The sequence below is a fragment of the Lycium ferocissimum genome, chromosome 8 (genome assembly GCF_029784015.1).
Source record: "Lycium ferocissimum isolate CSIRO_LF1 chromosome 8, AGI_CSIRO_Lferr_CH_V1, whole genome shotgun sequence".
Taxonomy (NCBI): Eukaryota; Viridiplantae; Streptophyta; class Magnoliopsida; order Solanales; family Solanaceae; genus Lycium; species Lycium ferocissimum.
In genome coordinates this window covers 51,456,877-51,477,737 of record NC_081349.1, presented here as the reverse complement: position 1 = coordinate 51,477,737, position 20,861 = coordinate 51,456,877, and the positions used below count along the sequence as shown (strand labels likewise).

The 20,861-nt window shown below is 38.4% G+C and overlaps 1 protein-coding gene across 2 annotated transcripts in view; it reads left to right on the top strand.

Moving 5' to 3' along the window:
* The window catches only part of LOC132068722 (WD repeat-containing protein 26 homolog), a 36,724-nt gene that overhangs the window by 2,683 nt on the left and 13,180 nt on the right, over positions 1 to 20,861 (top strand). Inside the window, exons 3-6 of one of the 2 annotated variants that reach the window (XM_059462403.1) lie at positions 140 to 1,024; positions 14,848 to 14,949; positions 16,454 to 17,083; positions 17,697 to 17,935. In XM_059462403.1, the coding sequence (XP_059318386.1) occupies positions 236 to 1,024; positions 14,848 to 14,949; positions 16,454 to 17,083; positions 17,697 to 17,912 (1,737 nt within the window). In that variant the 5' untranslated portion in view covers positions 140 to 235 and the 3' untranslated portion in view covers positions 17,913 to 17,935. Of the gene's footprint in view, positions 1 to 139; positions 1,025 to 14,847; positions 14,950 to 16,453; positions 17,084 to 17,696; positions 18,091 to 20,861 lie in introns of those variants that run through there. The other variant, XM_059462402.1, reaches the window with a different exon arrangement.

The window sequence follows — 20,861 nt, the reverse complement described above, 5'->3', positions numbered from 1 at the left end:
CTTTATGCTTGGTTAATCATAAGTTTTATCAGTCATCTGTCTCTCTATTGACTTTTTCTTAATTCCTTCTATTTTAGCTGTTTTATTTTAATATTTTAATTTTAATTTAAAGGTTATTTCCCTTTGTGATATTATGTAGGGCGCTGATTTTCGTCATTGAAGTACTTAGATTGCAATTTCAACTTGAAGTTCTGTGTTTCCCCCTATTGTTATATATGGGCTGAGGTATATATTTATGGGAGGTGATGAACCACCATCCAAACGTGTGAAAGTATCCTCTGGAAAACCAGGAGATCTTTCAAAAAGTACATTTCTGAGAGATCCTGTAAGTTGCTCACTGAATGACTTGATGGCTCGCCCCCTGGTTTGTCAAGGGGACGATGAGGTCGTTGGTACAAAAGGGGTTGTTAAGAAAGTTGAATTTGTGCGAATCATAGCAGAGGCATTATATTCTCTTGGTTATAACAAAGCTGGGGCACGTCTAGAAGAAGAGTCTAGGATACCTTTGCAATCTGCTGTAGTAAAGTTATTTATGCAGCAAATCCTTGATGGTAAATGGGATGAAAGTGTAACCACATTACATAAAATTGGTCTAATGGATGAAAAGATTGTTAAATTGGCATCATTTGCAATATTGGAACAGAAGTTTTTTGAACTGTTGGATGGAAAAAATGTCATGGATGCTTTAAAGACGTTGAGGACTGAGATTGGACCTCTTTGCATAAACAATGATAGAGTCCGTGAGCTTTCTTTGTGCATTTTATCACCTTCTCAGCGGGTTCTTGCTGGGATGTCAGGTCAAGATGCTGTGAGAGCAAAGTCACGAACAAAGCTACTGGAGGAATTGCAAAAATTGCTTCCCCCGACAGTCATAATTCCTGAACAAAGATTGGTACATCTCGTCGAACAGGCGCTTGACTTGCAACTAAATGCTTGTAGGTTTCACAACTCTTTGGTAGGTGAGATGTCTTTGCTCACTGATCATCAGTGCGGAAGAGATCAGATTCCATCTCAAACTTTGCAGGTTAGATTACATTACTCTTTATACTTTCAACCTGTTCAAGCTTTATCATTCAGTATTTATTGTTAAAAGTGTGCTCCTTATAATCCCCTAATACTTTGATCCATCTGTGTTTTGTTTTTATTTATACAGATGTCAAAAGTTATTGATGGCAAGTATTCATCTAGCTTATATTTTATGTTCGATATTATGTTAATTTGAAGGATTTTTACTTCGTTTATTCTATCACTGTTTGAGTAATGTAGAATTCACTCTGGTAGTGGAAAGCGCTGGTTTATTTGACCCTTGTGTCTTTTAAGTTAAAGACAATTCTTTAACATGCTCTATATGTCAAAGTTATGTCTTGCCAACAATGTCTTAAATCTGTATATGAAGGGTTTGAGAGCTTTTGCTGTAACACTTGGGAGTTATCATCAAGTTTTGTGTTTAAATGTAAGATTATTTAATTGTAGCATGACTAAGGAGTATATAGTCTAATTTGCTATCTGAAATTAGGGTTTTATAAGGGTGGAGATAGTTATAAATATGCGTAGTTCTTTAGTGTACAGTGTACCTAGTTAATTGTTGGGTTGTGCTACTATACTGTTGAAGGTCTTAATAGTGGAATAGTTTTATGATTTATCAATTGGTTTTGAACTAGAGGGTTTTTGAGATTCTGTCTTATCAAGTTCTTGTATTGCCAAGTTTTAATAGTTGGCGTTGTTCGTGTCACGATCGTAACCTGAGTCAAGATTTACAGAAAAAAGATTTACGTTGGATAACTATCCATTCTAGATACCTGCAAGATTAACTTCATCGTACAACTGGCCTAGTGGCTTGATGATCCAAGGTTGGTCAAAACTTATTCTAGTAGCTTTGTAGCTGAGCACTTCAGCAGTGTGGAGCCCGGTGATCGAAAGAGTTGAAAAGCGACTTGCAGGGTGGCAAAAGAGGTACACTTCAAAAGGGGGAAGGAAATACTTGTTAAGAGTATACTTTCAAGTATCTCTACATAATGTATGTCACTAATTAGGCTGCAGCGAGCAGTGAGCAGTGAGTGTGACTGAAAAACTTGAAACTCCAGAGAAGTTTCTTTTGGGATGCTCTGGATGTATCCAAGAATTTCACTTGGTGCGTTGGGAAACTCTAATATGGGAAGGAATTGGAGCGGCATATCTCAGGATTTTCAAGCTCTGCGTCGAAAATGATTATGGAGACTTGGTTTGGAGGAGCAATCATTGTGAAGGGGTGATAGCAAAAAAGTAGGCACAATAGAAGAAGGGTAGAGGACAAGACCTTATGCTTCCATTCAGATGCGGTTGATTGATAAACATCATGAAAGCCTGGGGAGACTCTAGTGGCCAAGAGCCTTCTGAGTAAAAGGTGATGGTAGAAGGATATGCTTTTGGGACCACAAGTAGTGCAGACAAAACATGCTGAGTAATAAGCTCCCTAATATATGCAGAATTGCGAGTCAAACAAAGATGACTGTGTAATTGGTTGATCAATACAAGAGGGCTAGTTGTATGTGATCTGTGTTTTAGAATGAACTTGCATGATTGGGAGATGTGGGAATCCCAAAGCCCAGCGGAAGGGTCTTGCACACGTTGCATGATTCATGGAGATGGGGCACTCAGAGAGATGGGATGTTCTCGGTTAAAGCTTACTACTAGAAACTGTTGTTGGGAAGGAGGTTATTTTTCGACATTTGTCAATGTGGATACCCCAGGGCTCCTAACAAGTATTTTTTTGCATGGCTAATGGCTAGCAGAGTCATCCTTGACAGCCAATAACCCAAAGAAGACACATAGTAGTTGGTGTTTTATGTGTCGGTGTGTGGGAGAAGATGTAAGTCATCCTTCTTTCATTGTGATGACGTAGCATCTTTGTGATAGACTGTCGAATTGGTTTGGAGTGGTAATGCGAAGCATACTAGAGGGGGAGTTGTACAATTGGGCTCTTAGAAAAAGAAAGAGAAAAAACACAAAGAGAAACTTCTGAGGAACTAATGGTTCAATCCTAGATTCTCACTCGGAATTTAAAATTCTCCTTGAAATGATGTACCTTAAAGATCTCCTTCTGAAAAGAAGAAAGCTCATAGCTTCATGTAAGAATGCACAGAATATCTAATGCAAGTTAAGAACCTGGATGGAAAAAGGCTAATCCTAAAAAAAGGCTCCCAGGCACGACTTTCGAGGTCTCTGAGTCAGTAGTCTAGTTTCAGTTTAGTTTCCTCTTCAGGGGTCCTTTCCGGCTACTATGGCTGGATCTTTTTCTCTAAGGGAAAATAGTATGTTTTACAATGCTGGTTTTAAGTGCTACGATATTATTAAATGCAAATCTGGTGCAGAATCTTGGTACGAATGGGTTGAACGCAGCAGGAATTGAATGAGAAGAGTCAAAGTTTGCATTGAAGTCTTAAAGTGGATAGTAGCCATATTTATTGAAGCATCCAAAGTACAGGGGAAGGTGGTTAGATGATGGAATTTGAAGGATCATTTCTCAGAATTTTTCTTCACTCTTAAATACAATGAGAGTGGTAGATACATCAGTTTCATAGCATTACAAGGCCAGAGCAAATATGTCATTATTACACCGGAGACTACATTCAATGGAGGATGGGGGAATATAGCTCACAGAATTGCAAAGTTTACATATGAACCAGAACAAACACAGAAGCTACAGGAAGCTACAACTAAACAGCTGGATAAACCCTTCAAAGAGGCCTGCAACAGCAACAGATGGGTGACGGATGGCATGAAAAAGGCACAAGTTCAGAGTATGAAAGACAATATAAAAATCTCAGGGGGGATTTCAATCTCTGAAAAAGACTTGCTGAGCAGATGCGTAGTTGGGAAGTTTTAGAGCTCAACACAAGAGATAGCCACTCTAAATGATGTAAGAAGAAGGGCATGCAACACTTGGTAGACTGTATTTGGTATAAATGTCCATGCCATGAATGATGGCTACTTACTCTTTGAACTCCCATCAAGGAAAGAAGCAGAGCATGTCATGAACAGAGAATGGACTTGGAAGAAGATGAAGTTGGCGCTCGAATGGTGGAAACCAACTAGGGGTTGCTGGCCGCAGAAATCAAATGAGACTGGGTATGGATCGGACTTCTAGGGTTTCCATTAAGCCTATGGTCACAAGAAATCTTCAAACAAATCGGAGATCAATGCGGAGGGTTTTTAGAAACGGAGGGGATATCACTCAAAAACCATCTACACTGGGCTCGAATCAAGGTGGCAGGAGATGGAAAGGAGGTTTCGAAAGAGGTGGAGGTGTCCAATGAAGGATATACCTACACTATTTCGATATGGTGTGAAGTTTCGGTCGTAGTCAGAGCAAAGGAAGAGAAGAGAGAGGAAGCAACCTTTTGTCCGATGGTTAATAAAGGACAAGGGTTATATCAAAAGTCAGCAGAAAAAAGGGAACCTACGTGGGGACCCTGGGTGAAGGGGAAGGGCCGATGGAGGTAGTTGCGGGCTCAATTAAAAGAATAGAGCATTTGAGCCGAGTTAAAAGAATATAGCATTTGGGCCGAGTCATTGACCCATTTGTTGTAGTAATTCATAAATCAATCCCCGAAGCCTATTTAGAGGACATGGTTAGTATAGAAATACAGGCTAACTTGTCAAAACTTATAACCCAGAACATGTTGGAACCATTGGGCAACATAGATGGAGAAAAGGAGACTCAAGATAATCATTGAGTAGGGGAAATTCATCTTCATCTGAAGAAGGGGGGAACCAAGTAGAAGAAAAAGAAGATGGGGGTCTACATCTACAAATACAGCTGCAAGAACAAGACATGGAGGAGATAAATGTACCCCTCTAAAAATTCAATTACCAGAAGAAACAACCATTCCAGTGAAAATAGCTCCAGTATGGATTCAACAGCATATAACCAGACTTAGCACAGAGTTTGTGGTAAACTTTAGAGGGTGTTAAAAGAAAGCCAAAGAGTTATTCATGAAGATAGACAACAACAAGCAGGAGAATAAGGGGGAACAATCAATCTTCAAGAGAAAGGGGATGAATGAATTGAAGGGGCTAGAATTAGATACTAAATTCATGAGTAATGGTACTAGAAGTATGGGGGATATCTTGCAATAAAATGTCAATGAAGTTGAATATAGTGTCTTGGAATGTTAGGGGTCTGAATTGTACTAAAAAAAGAAGTATGATAAAAAATATTTTACTTACCTGGAAAGCAGATGTGTGTTTCCAGGAAACAAAAATGGAAAGGGATATCACTGATATAGTGAGAGAAGTTTGGGGGAGCATTCGAGTCAATTATGTTCAATTAGAAGCTAGTGGGATAAGAGGGGGAATAGTCATCATGTGGGACAAAAGGGATTGGGAAGGGGTAATCAGTAGTGAGGGCATGTACTCTGTTTCTTGTAGTTTCACCGGAAAGAATCAAGGTTTCAGTTGGAACCTGACTTGGAGTTTTATGCACCAAATGATAGAATGGAGAGGGAGAAAACTTGGGGGGGGGGGAATAGGTGCAACAAGGAGTCTAATTCTAGGGCCCTGGGTCCTTTGTGGTGATTTAACACAGTTAGATATCCTCTAAAAAGAAGAACTGCAAAAGAATCAGCAAGTCAATGACTGATTTTTCTGAATTCATTGAAGACATGGAAGTGGTGGACTTGTCCCTGACAGGAGGGAAGTTTACTTGGAAGAAAGGAGACAAACACGATATTGCAGCAAGACTTGATAGATTCCTGATATCAGAAGAATGAGATGAGCTTTAGGAATATCAGGCAGTCCATATTGCATAGGGTGACCTCTGACCATTCACCTTTGTTACTTCAATGTGGAGAATGGAAGAAAACCAATTCTTATCTTAAATTTGAGAATTGGTGGCTAAAGACAGAAGGCTTCAATGAGAGAGTGAAGACATGGTGGGAATCCTTCAATTACAGTGGAAAATTGGATTTTATACTGGTAGCAAAGTTAAAAGCTTTAAAAGGAAAATTGAAGAATGGAGTAAATCAAGCACGAGGTAACTTGGGAATGCAGAAACAAGTGGTATTGGCTCAGCTTGCTGAACTGGAAGAGATATAAGATCATAGAATCCTGAAGGAGAAGGAGATAGCTTCTAGATTGGCCCTTACCATGGAATTTGAAGACATTGCTAGGCATGAAGAGATTGCTTGGAGACAGAGATCAAAGGCAACTTGGTTGAGAGAGGGAGACAGAAACACAAGTTTCTTTCATTGAACAGCAAATGCACATAGAAGGGCAAACACTATAGACAAGTTAAGAGTAAATGGAGAAGTACTGGAGGATCCTGGAGAAGGGAAAGAAGAAATTGTGTCATATTATGAGAAGCGGTATTCAGAGACAGAAAACTGGAGACTAAAATTTAATATGAGGAATTGTCCTAGGCTGGATGTGGAAGATAATGCTACTCTTATGGCCCCTTTTGAATCTCAACAGATACTGGAATCCATTAGGGCATGTGCAGGGGACAAAGCTCTTGGTCTTTATGGATACTCTATGGCTTTTTTTAATCAGTGTTGGAATATCATATGACAATACTTGTAGCTGCTATACAAAACTTTTACATTGAAGGTTATTTTGAAAAAAGTTTGAATGCCACTTTTGTGGCTCTGATTCCAAAGAAAGCTGGAGCTATAGAGCTTAATGATTTTAGGCCTATTAGCTTGATTGGGGGAGTCTATAAGATCATTGCTAAATAGAGAGGTTGAAAAAGGTAATACATAGACTAGTGGATAGGCAACATATGGCTTTTATTAAAGGAAGACAAATCATGGATGCAATTCTTATAGCTAATGAGTGTGTCGAGTCGAGACGGAGGAGTAAGAAACCTGGTATTCTATGCAAGCTAGACATTCAAAAAGCATATGATCACCTTAAACTGGAGCTTTCTAATCAATATTTTGGAGAGAATAGGGTTTGGAACTAGATGGATCAAATGGTTAAAACATTGCATTAGATTTGTTAAATTCTCAGTTTTGGTTAATAGAACTCTTTGTGGATTTTTTTTTTCCTTATCAAAGGGGATTGAGACAGGGTGATCTTTTGTCCCCTTTCTTATTTATCCTGGCAATGGAGGGCATGAGTAATATGTTTCAGACAGCTAAGGTGAATGGCCAGATTAGGAGATTTCAGGTTGGTGCAAGAAACTCGGAGATTACCCATCTGCAATAAGCAGATGATACTCTTGTTTTTGGTGAAGCAGTGGAAGAGAGCATTTTAATCCTAAGAACTATCTTTATCATCTTTGAAGCAGTTTTAGGATTACACATTAATTGGGGTAAAAGCTTCATTTATCCAATTAATGAGGTTGCAAAGGTGGAAAGCTTGGCATAAAAATTAGGAGGTAAAGTAGGGGAGCTTCCAACTACATATTTGGGCATGCCTTTGGGAGCCAAGAGCAAGTCAAAAGGAATATGGAATGGGATTTTAAAAAAATGTGAGAAGAAGCTGACTAACTAGAAAAGCCAATATCTTTCCCTTGGGAGAAGATTGACCATGGTCAACAGTGTGCTAGATGCCTTACCATCTTACATGATGTCCATATTTCCAATACCTGTCAATGTGATCAAGAGAATTGACACCCTTAGAAGGAACTTTCTACAGCAGAGGAATGAAGATAAGAAGAAATTCCACTTAGTCAAGCGGGAAGAACTGGCTGTGAGCAAGAAAACAAGGGGATTGGGTATCAGTGATTTGAAACTGCAAAACCAAAGTTTGATGATGAAGTAGCTATGGAAATTTGCTACAGAGGAAGACATGCTATGGAAGGAAGTCATTATGCTAAAAATGGTTTGGAGGACAGGTGGATAACAAACATGATTAATATTCCACATGGATGCACTGTTTGGAGGGCAATTAGAAATCACTGGTCAATAATGCTTGCAAGGACTAGATGCAAAGTTAAGAATGGGGTAAAAGTATCCTTTTGGATGTATATGGTTGGATGACATAGCTCTGAAGGTGAAATTCCCTGATTTGTTCATTCTTAGTCAAAAGCAACATGCTACTGTTGCTGAGATGTGGACTGGACAAGGGTGGGATCTGGACCTGAGAAAACACTTGAATGATTGGGAAATGGAGATGGTGGCAGAATTCCTCAATTCAATGGCAACATTCACCAACTTAACAGGGGAAAGATGTAACGACCCGTTTGGTTGTTATAGTGTTTTTGATCGATTTTCACCTGTTGACTTTTCCAAAGTCTTATGATTTCGATTTTGACCCGCGGGGATGGGTGGTATGGTTCCCGAGATGATCGGGTGAGTTTTAGTGTGACTTTTGAAAATTTGAGCTTTTAAGTGAAAAATGTTTGACCCACAGTTGACTTTTGGGTAAACGAACTTTTTTCAGAACTCCGTCGATTTCGAGAGGTCCGGATGGTCGTTTGTGACTTGGTAGGGTATTCGGTTCGGTTCCCAAGGCACACGGGAGTGTTTTGGGTTATTGGTTGGAAAGTTGGTCTTAGGTCATTGGGGGTTGACTTGGTCAAATAGACTTCCGTTGGGAATTTCGAGGTCGCGGGTGAGTTCGTATCGTGTTTTTATGTATGTGTGCATGTTTGTTTTGCATCTGTGAGGCCTCGGGTGATTATCGAATTTCGGGGTGTAGAGTTTGAGACAGATTCCATTTCCACTTCCCCAGACTGATTTTCGAGGCGGACTTGCGAGTATTCTAGGGTGAGCATCTGATGGCCACTACTCAGAGACTCTTCTAATTTCTTGCTTTATTTCTATTCGACAGTTGTTATTTTGAGACTTGTATATTCGAGACATATCATTTAGTGCTTTTGTATTATTCAGACTAGATCTGGGGGTTGTATTTATTGTTTCCGCACGTTACTTATATTTGTATGATCAAGACTTATGATTCCGTTTTTTTTCTTTATTCCTTATTATAACAAGGGTTCGCCTACCGAGGTGAAAAATGGTAGGTGCCCACGCGACTTAGTAAATTGGGTCGTGACAAGTTGGTATTAGAGCCCTAGGTTACCTGGTCTATAAGTACAAGAGCATGTCTTGTAGAGTCTTGCGGATCGGTACGATGAGCTCCGTACTTATCTGCGAGAGGCTATGAGACATTTAGGAAACTTCTAATACTTTCTTTCCTTCGTGCTACTTCATTCAAATTGGTATCTAGTCGATTCCAGTTGGCATCTGAATCTCTTTATCTTAATCACCCACGGAGGGTGGAAACTCTTGCATAAATTCTTATGCGAGCGGTTTCGTTATGATGTGGCTTGGTATGGTACGAGATGTGTCATCCTGATTCGGACGCGTAACTAGGTTCAGTTTCTAGCTATAGCTTGAGGTTTTAGTTGTGTGGCATCGTGGTTAATAATCGTTTATTGTGGGGGTTTCTTAAGAAATGAGAGAGATGGTACAAAGAGTTAAATGATCTCCATGTTTTCAGTGTTGGGTTGCTCGAAAGAGGCAAAAGTGCATTTATGGCTTAACAAGAGTGATTTATTCAATGATATGATTGGTTGTGGGAAATGTTTCAACTTCGTCAGGGAATTATGATGGTTTGCGTGGCACGGGTGTACCAATGGTAGGTCAATGATTCATTAGTGGCAGGGTACTAGATGTCGATATGCGGGGACGAGTGTAAGTTCGGTAAGGATCATCGGATTTGGTAAAAGTATAGTGACTGCGTGTAATAAAAAGGAGAAGTTGAGGATAAGGACATAAAGGACGACTTTTATGGAAAAATGAGTAGCGAAGTAGGATTTCTTAGGATTTATTGGTAAGAGTACGTTGTGTTATGCGACGGAAGAGTAAGGAAGAGAATTGGGATAGATCACTCTCCGCTATTAGGATGGGAACAATTGGCATCTGATGTGCTCATTAGGATAAGGTTGTAATTTGTACGAGGGTGGATTCCGTATTCGGCCATGAAAAATTGAGTTGGGCTTTGTCGTGTCTATATGGTAGTGGTTCGTGGGTTCTTCTAGGGAAGTGTTGTCGGTTCTAAATCGGAAGGCAAGGTTACTTGTGACGAGTGAAGACTTAAGATATTTGGCAGCTGTGGTCCTGGTATTTCAGTATGGGTGTGTTCGCGGGGTCTTTGTGTTTGAGGAATGGTAAAGATATCGTGGAATCAGGAGCTAGTTGATTTTATAGTTATGTTGATAGAATAGACATAAGGGTCAGTATTGTGTTGGTATGTTTGGTTATGCCATGGGCCAGTGGTTGACTAGTAAGAATGGCTCTAGTGTTTGACGAGTGTGAAGTTTTAGTACTTAAGGAGCTATCGGGTGTTGCATCTAGATTAGGGTTAAGAGCCTTGTACCTGTTGTGTAAGTTTCGACTGGTTCCTGCTACTACTGATGTACTAGGTTGAGTTGATCGAATGAAAGGGATAACCGCGTGAATGGTTAGAGGTGTTCTGGTTCGACAATTGGGGCGTTCGAAGTGGTAAATCAATAATGAAGTTTGAATAAATTCGAGTTGTGGAGAATATTTCGAAATTTGAGATAGGGGAATTTGAGCAAAGGCACCTTGATAGAGATATGTGGGGACATTAGTAGGACTATACATGTGATACGCTGGATTTAGAGAGTATTCAGTTTTTGAGTTGAGTGAGTTAAGGGAACTCTAGTGGTTAGAGTGTGTGGTACACTACTATCTCCAGTATTGACTCGGCTAGTTTGCAAGACTTATGATTATGCAGTATTCTATTGTGTGGGTTGGAGAAATGGTTAAACAGTGACGATTATTGTGGTCTGACTGAAATTGAGGAATTGAAGAGTCAAGGAAAGGTATAGTTGATCGAAAATCGGTAAGGACAAGGTACATCTTCGGGATTACTTGGGTCAGTATAGGTTGTGGAGATGTTTTGCATATTTCAGATGAAGTGTGACCGTGAGTACGCCTAAAGAAAAGGACTAAGTGATATGATGAAATTCCGTGAGGTTTCGTGATCGGCAACTAGTGAGAAGAATTTCAAGTAACTGACATGTTAAGGTTTATAGGAAGTGGCTTGAGTGGTATACTGTTGGAGAGTTTCGTAACACTCTACATTGGATAAGTTAGTGTGGTTTTAAGAGAAAGGATTTTGTGAAAATTCCTATCATCTGAAGGCTAGAGTTATATTCTTGAGATGGGACCATATTCGTGGTAAGTGTTTTATGTTATGAGTAATATTGACTGGATATCTTGGGTGAATACTTTTGGATATTAAGGACTCGGAAATAGTTTTGTTAGGTTGGCACAAGAGGTTGCGAGATTTGATGCTTTCAGAAATGTTATGGGCATATCGAGGTATTACAATGGGAGGTTTGATGGTTAAAGGGTTATTATTGAGGCTAATAGGTTTTTGTGTCGAAAAGTTCAGAGTGTATCAGATTTGCGTATCGGGTAAGGGTTGAGAAACTCGAAGGTTGCATTCATAAGGTAGAGTTCTTCGGTACTCAGTTGACAGCTTGGATATGACTCAGCTTTTGGAGTCAAGGGTGACAGACATGATTGATTATGCGTGAGGAATAGATTAGAATTGGTTGCCACAGATGCGTGGTGGGAGTGTGATTGGTTACGGAAATTTGGAGTCAGTTCAAGTGGCTATTGATGGTATTCGGGGGATGTGCATTCATTCGGGTCAGTATTGTTTGATTAGAACTTGATGGACTGTGTTCATATCTCCGGGAGGACTTATGGGTTCCCAGTAAATCACCTTTACGGATTCAATAGGTTTCAGTTCAGATTTGAGGTATGACAGGTCTACCGAGCTTTATTAGGGTTTGCGAGTGGACTTGATTTTATTTTACTGGGGATAGCAATTCAGACAGATATAATGGTTTCGTCGATACTTGGTAATGATTTGAGGAGGTACTATGGTTGCGAGAGGTCTTTAGTGTGATCAGATGGTTTCCTGCGGACTTTGCTCGGCAAGGTATTTAGTGGTATGCTTCGTGTTTGTGGTTCGAAGGTTTAGAAAGACTTGGAACTAGCAAAGTCGGCTATGAGTAAGATCAGTTTTGATGAATTGCGTCTAGTTCTTGGATAAAGCAAGAATTCTTTTCTGGCGAGAGTAAGTCATGGTTTCTGGCGTGTGCTTATGTGTTTTTAAGAAATCGTGGTGAGAAGAACAGCTTTAGAGGGGTGAAAGAAAGGTTAGCGGAAATCAGGATATTTTATCGGTTTAGAGTGGGCGATGATAGTGTATATGTATAAAAGTTTGTGTTGTTTCGAGGATTATTTGTGGGATCTATTGGTCGCTTCAGGGGTATGGTTATATCGAATCAGAGAGTTCCGGTGAAAGCAACTCTTTTATTTGGGGATCAGTTGTGAGAGGAACTTAAGTATGGAATTATGGGAATTGGGTCATTTAGCTACGTCAGAGGAAGTTTGACTGATAAGGTGAGAGGGCAGTGATTGTGGCGTACCTCGTGCTGTGGAGGCTTCTGTATTGTTGTGGTAATAATTCCCTGGTTACCGTCCGCTTTCATACTCTCTTCCTTCGTTCGAGGACGAACGATTATTTAATTGGTATCTGATGTAACAACCTGTTTGGTCGTTATAGTGTTTTTGACTCATTTTCATCCGTTGACTTTTTCCCGAGTCCTATGAGTTCGATTTTGAGAATCAGAGATGTTTTGAGAACAAGCAGAACAATTTACAGAAGTTTAGGATGAATTGTCTAGCTCTTTTTTATTTTTGGTGCAAACAGGAAATTTTAGGTCAGAGAGAAGATATTTTTGATGGGTTAGATCTCTTGTAAGAATAGAAAACAGTAGAGATCAATGCTGTAAATGTAACCTTTCGGAGGGGGACTACATATTTTGATGTAGTGCACCTATGAATAGATAGATTAATTGTTACAAGTCTCACAAAAAAAGAAAAAAAAAGAAAAAAAGAAAAAAAAAGAGAAAACCTAGGGAATGGGATGTGGTGTTGCCCTTTTAGCCCTTGTGTGGGTGATTTTGAAAGGAAGGAATAAGAGAGAGTTTGAAGGGGTAAAGATTGCAAACTTGAGGTATAACCTCGTGTTTTTAGTTTCTTTTGGTGCACCCACAAGGTCCCTATTTGTATAGATGATTGGGTGGTTTTCGTAGAGAATCATGTTTTGATTTAGGTTCTCTGCTTTTCGATATACCTCTAATAATGAATAGAAAGGAATAATGATTTGGGTACAAATAAAGACTCTTTTTTGACATGTAGTAATAGCTCTAGAGATCACAAAAAGGGGATTTGATAGATGTTGCCTTTTAGCAAATGCAAAAGGAGTAGTCTTCCAAACAAAAATAGTAGGAGTAGGAAGAGAGGTGGATATGACAGTTTGATCAAGTTTACTTATAGAGAAATATGGAGAAATCTCGGAACATGTCAATTCTCATGAAGTAAGAAATTGATATGTACTGAAATAAAATTTTCTCGAGGAAGAGTACACAAAAAATGCATTTGATAGATTTTGGTGTAAGTTGTCTTTATCGATGTTGAATACCGAACTAGGAAAATTGATTTTGATCTCGGTAAAGAGCTAAGTCAAGGACACTTGTTGCAAATAAAAAGATGACATTTGATTAAATAACAAGCAGTTAGAACTTCACTTTTTGACAATGAGAACATGGTGATGTGTATGTAATGTGTTAGCTGTTTAATTAAGTGCCTAGGTATTTGTTTAGCAGCTTAGTAGGCGTTTGAAAACAAGTAGTATTTGAAGTTAAGTTGAAAAAGAGCATTTGGAAGTTGAAGTTGTGATTGGACATGAAAATACAGTTAAAATTTTGTGAGTGAAAACTTGAAAAAACTCCTAAAACCTATTTTTCCAAGCTCCAAATTCCATATTTCAAGTTTGAAGTTGAAATAATGAACTGGTTTGATAAACACACGCTTATTTGAAATAATCTCCAAATATTTGAAAGAAAAATCTGTATTGCACAAGAGATAGGAGGTTGGACTTCTCTATAGGATTCTAGTAATTTTCTTTCTGCCGTTTTCAACTGGAACTTATGACGTTTTTCTCAATCACCCCCGAGGTGCTCGATAAAAGACTTGGCCTCTTCAATGGATAGAAAAATTTATTTGGTCAATTGAAACAAGTCAGATGATATAGAAGAAAGTATTTCAGACAATGATGTTTGGTATGACTGGGTTGGAAGAAGGAAGCATTTAGTAAGGAGAATGACCATCAACAGAATAGTTCTTTTCAGGATATGTAATCTATTACACTTTGCATCTATACAGAGAAAATTGTACAGAAAATGAAAATCAATCGAACACTCCTATGACTACTTTTGTTCTTAAAAATACAATGACTTTGGGAGATTCATCACCATTGTGGCAATACATGAGGAACAAGGAAGAGTGATTATTCTCCCACAGATCTTTGCGAACTCAGGGTGGAAGGATGTTGCAACGGTGATTGAAAAATTTACTAGTAAGAGCCTGGTTAATACGGTGGCAGTTCGACCAAAGGTGATCTCTAAATCCTTTTCTAAGGTAAATAGAAGTAGCAGATGGTTCCAAGGAGAGCCCTACAGGCAAAGAACTGAATTGGTGGGTATTAAACCAGCCAATGTGACCAACCGCGCGGTTATTGAACTGCTAGGAGAGAGGGGGAGGTGGATGCAAAGTCAAGAAAATTTTACGTTCTCATTAACATTGAACTTCTGGATTTTCCTTTGTTCCCATTTACTAGCTATATGCATCAATATTTGCTTTTCCGATAACCAACTTTATTCGTTCTCCATTAAAAAACAGTTTCGTCGTTTTCCATGTTTATGATCATTTCTTAACTTTCACTGATATGTGGAGTAACTTGAGTTTAATTTCTGCAGATATATTTCTGTTAACACTTGGATGCCTAATTGTTGCTTCATTGATTGTAATGCACCAGATATTACAAGATCACAGTAATGAAGTATGGTTCTTACAGTTTTCCCATGACGGAAAATACTTAGCCTCGTCAGCTGCTGATTGTTTGGTGATTATATGGGAGGTAAATTTATGTCCTCTTGAAGATTACTTGTCATATCCTCTATTGATATATCATTATTAGATCATTAATCACATTGGTTTCAGCTGAATTTCATTTTGTATCTATTACCATCCTGGTTTGCTATAGGCTTTTACGTTTCTAAGTGCAGAATTAGTATTGGAGGATGGTGAAATAGAAGTGCAGTAGAAGTTTTACGAAATATTTTTGACCTGATTATTTGCTCAAGCTATGGGGATAAAAATTAAAATATAGTTCACAAATACCCTAATTATGGAAATGTACGTATTTACAGTCAGTCTTCTCACTAGTGTGAATAACTTCTTCCTGATCTAAGTCACAGTTAAGAGACTCCTATGCTTGAGGAAATAATCTAGTAAAACTATCTCATGCTTGATTATTCGTCAATCCGAGACTCTCGCAGATTGTAAGGGTGTCTACTATTTAATCATTTGAAAAGAGAAACCTACAAGTGTATCCTGGGCTTAATCTTGTTCTGGTGAAGTGACAGATTATTTCATTGTGTTTTATTCTTTCTTGAAACGTAGATTAATGTTAGTGCAACTTAATTGTATCAAAAAAATAAAAAAGAGAAAAAAAGAAGAAACCTAAGTAGTAACAATTTTCGATTTTTATCTATTTTCCATTTTTATATACAGTTATAAAATCTCATCATTGGTCAAGTTATAATACTGTTGCTGTTTAAAGATATCCAGCTTTGTACGTGGAGATCAGTACTAATCTATGTACTCGTAAAAAGAGTTGGTATTTTTTTATTTTTTTTTGGTTGAGAAAGGTAACATATATTATATATCAGTTGTACAAAGGATATGCAGATCATTTTACACTCCAAAAGAACGCAAAAAAGAGCTCCTTGCTCTCCTTACAAAGATTCTATAATTTCTATAAAGATTCAGCATTATCTAGGAGTGTTCTTCCCACACCAAAAATAAAAGAAGAGCAGACAGTTGATCTTAATTTTCTTTATTGAGTTGCAGGTTCCCAAAAAAAAAAAAAGGGTGTAGGTTTCTTCAAAGTATCTTGTGTTTCTTTGATTCTTTCCTTCCACACAGCCTGCCACACGCGGGCAGGTATTGTTTGCCACCATTTTTTCTGTCTAACTTTTCCAGCAGTGTTATTCCAACATTCCACCAGCTCTCTTGTAGTTGGTACTTGTATTGGCTCTTTTTGGTTAGTGATGTGGTGCATTCATGCGTTCTTGTTGGTGCTTTTATGGATATAATGGAGTTAGTTTTTGACATGTACGATGTGCAAGGATCATTCTCCTCCTTTTGTTGTTTCATATTTGGGAAAAGTTTGAAAGAACTGATTTTATTTTTCGTGCGGGAGCTGCTTTTGGGTTCAGACAGGAAGCACTGGGAATAAGAGAATACAAAGCTGTCTGGAAATGTGATAGTATTATTTATAATCAGAACTTATTAGGAGAGTATTGTGATAAACATAAGTTTAGTGATCTTTTTCATCTCTCAGCTTTCTGTTTTTGTAGGTGAAATTGGATGGTTTGTTCTGCGTGAAGCACCGGTTTTCTGGTCACCAGAAACCTGTCTCCTATATGTCTTGGAGCCCTGATGACCATCAACTTCTCACCTGTGGAGTAGAGGAAGTTGTCAGACGGTGGGATGTTGAATCAGGTGAATGTTTACATGTTTATGAGAAAAATGATCTTGGTTTGATCTCGTGTGGATGGGCTCCTGATGGCAACAGGATATTATGTGGTGTTACAGACAAAAGCATTAGCATGTGGGATCTTGAAGGGAAAGAGTTGGAGTGTTGGAAAGGCCGTCGGACTATTAGAATATCGGACTTGGGGATAACTAGTGATGGGAAGCATATAGTATCTGTTTGTAAAGATAATATGATATTATTATTTGGATGGGAATCAAAAGCAGAGAAAGTAATTCAGGAGGATCAAACAATAACTTCATTTGTATTGTCCACTGACAATAAGTATTTATTGGTTAGCCTTTTGAATCAAGAAATCCATCTGTGGGATATAGAGGGAACTGTCAAACTCGTATCCAAATATAATGGGCATAAACGTTCACGCTTCGTTGTAAGGTCTTGCTTTGGCGGACAGGATCAAGCATTCATTGCCAGTGGAAGTGAGGACTCACAGGTACTCCTCTTGTTGATCAAGAAACACAATCATTGCCAGTATAATCTAACATCTTGTGATATACTTGTGACATATTTATAAATTTACTCGCCATGACATGCCTCATGTTCTAAATATCAAATTTCTAGTTTGCACATTAGAGTGGTAATTGTCAATAGTATTCATTTGCATCCTGTGTGCTGAATGAATGAAAACTACAGATTTACCTGATCACCCAAAAAAAAAAAAAAGTAGTTGGCAATAATACATGAGAGGAAGGTGTGCTATTTTGGGCTCAATCTATTAGCAATAGGGTTCCATTTATTCTAACTCTTACTTAAAAATAAAATAAAATATAAAAAGGTCCCAACTTCCAAGGCGAAAAAAGAAAAAAAAAAAAGAAAAAAAAAAAAAAAACTAAAAAGGTTTCATTGCTCACTTTCAAACGCAAATTCTGCATCAATTCTAAAATCCAAGTCTCTAATTCCCATTGTATCTTTCTATTCCATCATCAGCAGAGGGACTTGTGGCCCCTAAATAATCCCTGCTTTGACTTCTATCTATCTAAATGTGCTGCAATGCATTTATCATATTGAGATTTGCTCTTGCATGTATACCCCTACCATATTTTCAGGTTTATATATGGCACAAAAGCTCAGGAGAACTTGTTGAGACGTTGGCTGGACATTCTGGAACAGTCAACTGTGTTAGCTGGAACCCATCAGATCCTCATATGTTGGCATCTGCAAGTGATGATCATACTATCCGCATATGGGGCTTGAATCAAGTAAACATGAAACACAACGGCACAGTTAGTAATGGTGTACATTACTGCAATGGGGGAACTTAGAAGTCTGGGAGGCAAACTATAGGGTAATGTAAAGTTAACTAGATCCTTTTTCGTAACGATTGCTTTCTATTTGGATTCTTTTATATCAATGTCAAGCTAACATTTATGACAAGCAGGAATATGAAATTTACTTTTAAGTCCAGCAATAAATCCGTGTACTCTAGTTCTTTTATTGATATCTTGTGTGTGTGATTAGATAGAAGATCTTCCCTTCTTGTCTGCTGTACTGGTTACTTCATCGAGTGTGTCGGTTTTCATTTTCAATTACATTGCTATTCAACTGACTCTGTGAGCAGCCTAGGCTTTATACAGGTTACATGTCATGATGCCAGATTGCTATAATATTCTCCACTAGCTCTCATATTAGATTAGCTGATCCAGTTTATCTATATTTGTGGCCAATCCTAGGTCCTTGAAGTGAAAACTCATTAACAAAAGGGAGATATAATTGGATCTATCAACTGTTATCTTCATCCACCCTCTCCCCTTTCTTTCTGTTCGAGACACTTTATACTTAAATATTCCAGTTAGTGTCGTTTGGTTCTCGCACGAAGTTGTGCGAGGATATAAAGATTGTGCTACTGAGATTAATAATCATCGGATTACTTGGTGCATATGCTTTTTTAGCCGGATATTTGGTTCATTGCATTAAAAATGAGATGCATGGAACATGTGTTTGGTTTTTAGATTTGATCGAGTGTTGTTTACATTTTTACGTCTTAGGTAAATAAGAAAAGCAGAAATGAATTGAGTTTATTTTGGTCTTTTAGAGGTGTCTTTGATGAACCTAGTTTCTGTATAAGTTATCCCAAAGGATCCCGTGTAACCAAGTCCTCAATTGAAGTATAAAGTTATCATGATATTACTTTACTATATGTAATAAGCGGCAATGAAATTTTTTTGTCGTCCTTGGTTCGCTTTGAACAATTTGGTTGTGGAGTTTGTTAACCAAAAGGATTTGCTTCTACAAAACTAGCCTTATATTTGATATTTATTGTAACATATACCAAGTATGTTTCCAATGAATCGAAAAATTTCCAAACCTTTTTTGGTAATACATAGCCCTTAGTTCAACCTTTTGATTGTACCATAACTTTTTTCTCGGTCATATATTTAGACTTACTTTATTCCTTTATTACTTAGGTTTTCACATTCAATTTGATAAATATAGCTGTTAGAGGCTGTGCGTCCACCAAAGAGTATATGGAGAGACCTGGTTGTGTACCAGTTCCCTTATGCAGTGCAGTATGTAAATGACAGAGGATGTTACTGTGGAAAACTCCTTGCTTAAGGGATTAAAAATCACAACCTAACCTAGTAGGATTTCAACTCCACTACACGATCAACTTTCAATTACAACCTATTGCAAACTAGGAATTAACTCTCATAATCCCCCACCCTTACGATAGTTGCAACCTAGGAACTAACTCTCATAGTCCCTCCACTCTTACAATACACCGATTGTAAGCACCTCCACTTGACTAACTCTAGCCAAGGAAGTTAATACACCTAGACTAAATCTAGCCTAGTGTACCACTTAAAAGCTTGTGGAGACACTTCCAACAAGCACACTTTGAGAATTTAAATCACCTAAAAATAACTTCTAAACAAGAAGAGTAGGTTTACAGTTTAAGCACAGACGAACAGAGACTCACAACAGTGTAAAGAACTTAGACTAAAACTTGTGTCTGGATCAGGTTCTTCAACTTGTTGGTGACTTTGTTAATGAGAGATCTTGAGAGCTTATGTTGGCAGCTTTGCACGATTTAGATTAGGTTTTCAAGTCTATCAAATATGTTGCCATCATGTTGTATATATAGTGGGAGCATGTGAGGTGAATAGAGACCACTCATTCAATATTAGCCAGCTCAACTGTTGTACTTGTGTGCAGTGAGTAGCTACAGCTGTCTCTGCTTGCCGTGCAAGATGCACAGAGAGCTCACAGACCAGGTCTATATCTGGTTCTGAATTAGTTTGACAATCATCAAAACAAAAAGCACTTGGACATATCAATTTTCCCTTTTTGATGATGACAAACTTATAGACTATGTTCCCCCTGAGGACCAGCTTTCCACTTGTTCCCCCTGCGAAGCAGGCCATCATTGTCAAGGCACCTGCAATATGTTAGCAACATAATACCATTTCCTATGTGAATATAAACAGCACATATCAATCTTTCCCCTTTGATTTTAGCATTTCTTCCCTCTTTGAATCACAGTCACAACAACACATTAGCACATATCACATCAACACATATCTTCCCCCTTTAACAATAAAAAAAAAGAGATAGACCACAACCAATAAGAGGTACGAGCAATAGCGCACGAGAAAAAAAGTAATAGCCCAAAAATAGATAGTAGTTCAAACACTGCAAACATATGTTAAATAAACTACTATTGTGCTAGTCAGAAAGAGAAAAGTCAGACATGGGAGGGGAGGACAAGGACTGGAGGGAAATGTTAGGGACTGATTACTGGGGATAATCCAGGTCGTGAAGAATTTTGTCAATTTTCTCAATGTGTGCATCCTGATCCTTGAGCAGTTGGTTCCTAAGATCTTCCACCTTAACTTTCAACTGATCCTTCAGAAAAGCGTTCTCAGCCTTCAGCTACTGGATTTCTGCATTGGCTGCCTTTAGTATTTCGGTTAGAATAGGAATGGTGGAATCCGCTCCTTCAGCCACACACTTACAGTTTTTCAGAGTAACTCTGGAGAGCAAATTCTCTTTTGTTCCTAAGATAGCTTTTCTAGTTCTTGCATTGAAATGCCCAAGCACCTTTGTCAAGAGAAAGCCATAAGGAAGACTAGGCTCATCTTCCCCCGTGCTCACTGCATTGATCATATGTTTGATCATGATAGCTGGCAGATTGATTGGTTCAAAGGTTGATAGTGCTTCCATGAGCACCAGATGTGCTGTAGTGACACTGCCATTCGCTCCAACTCTCGGTA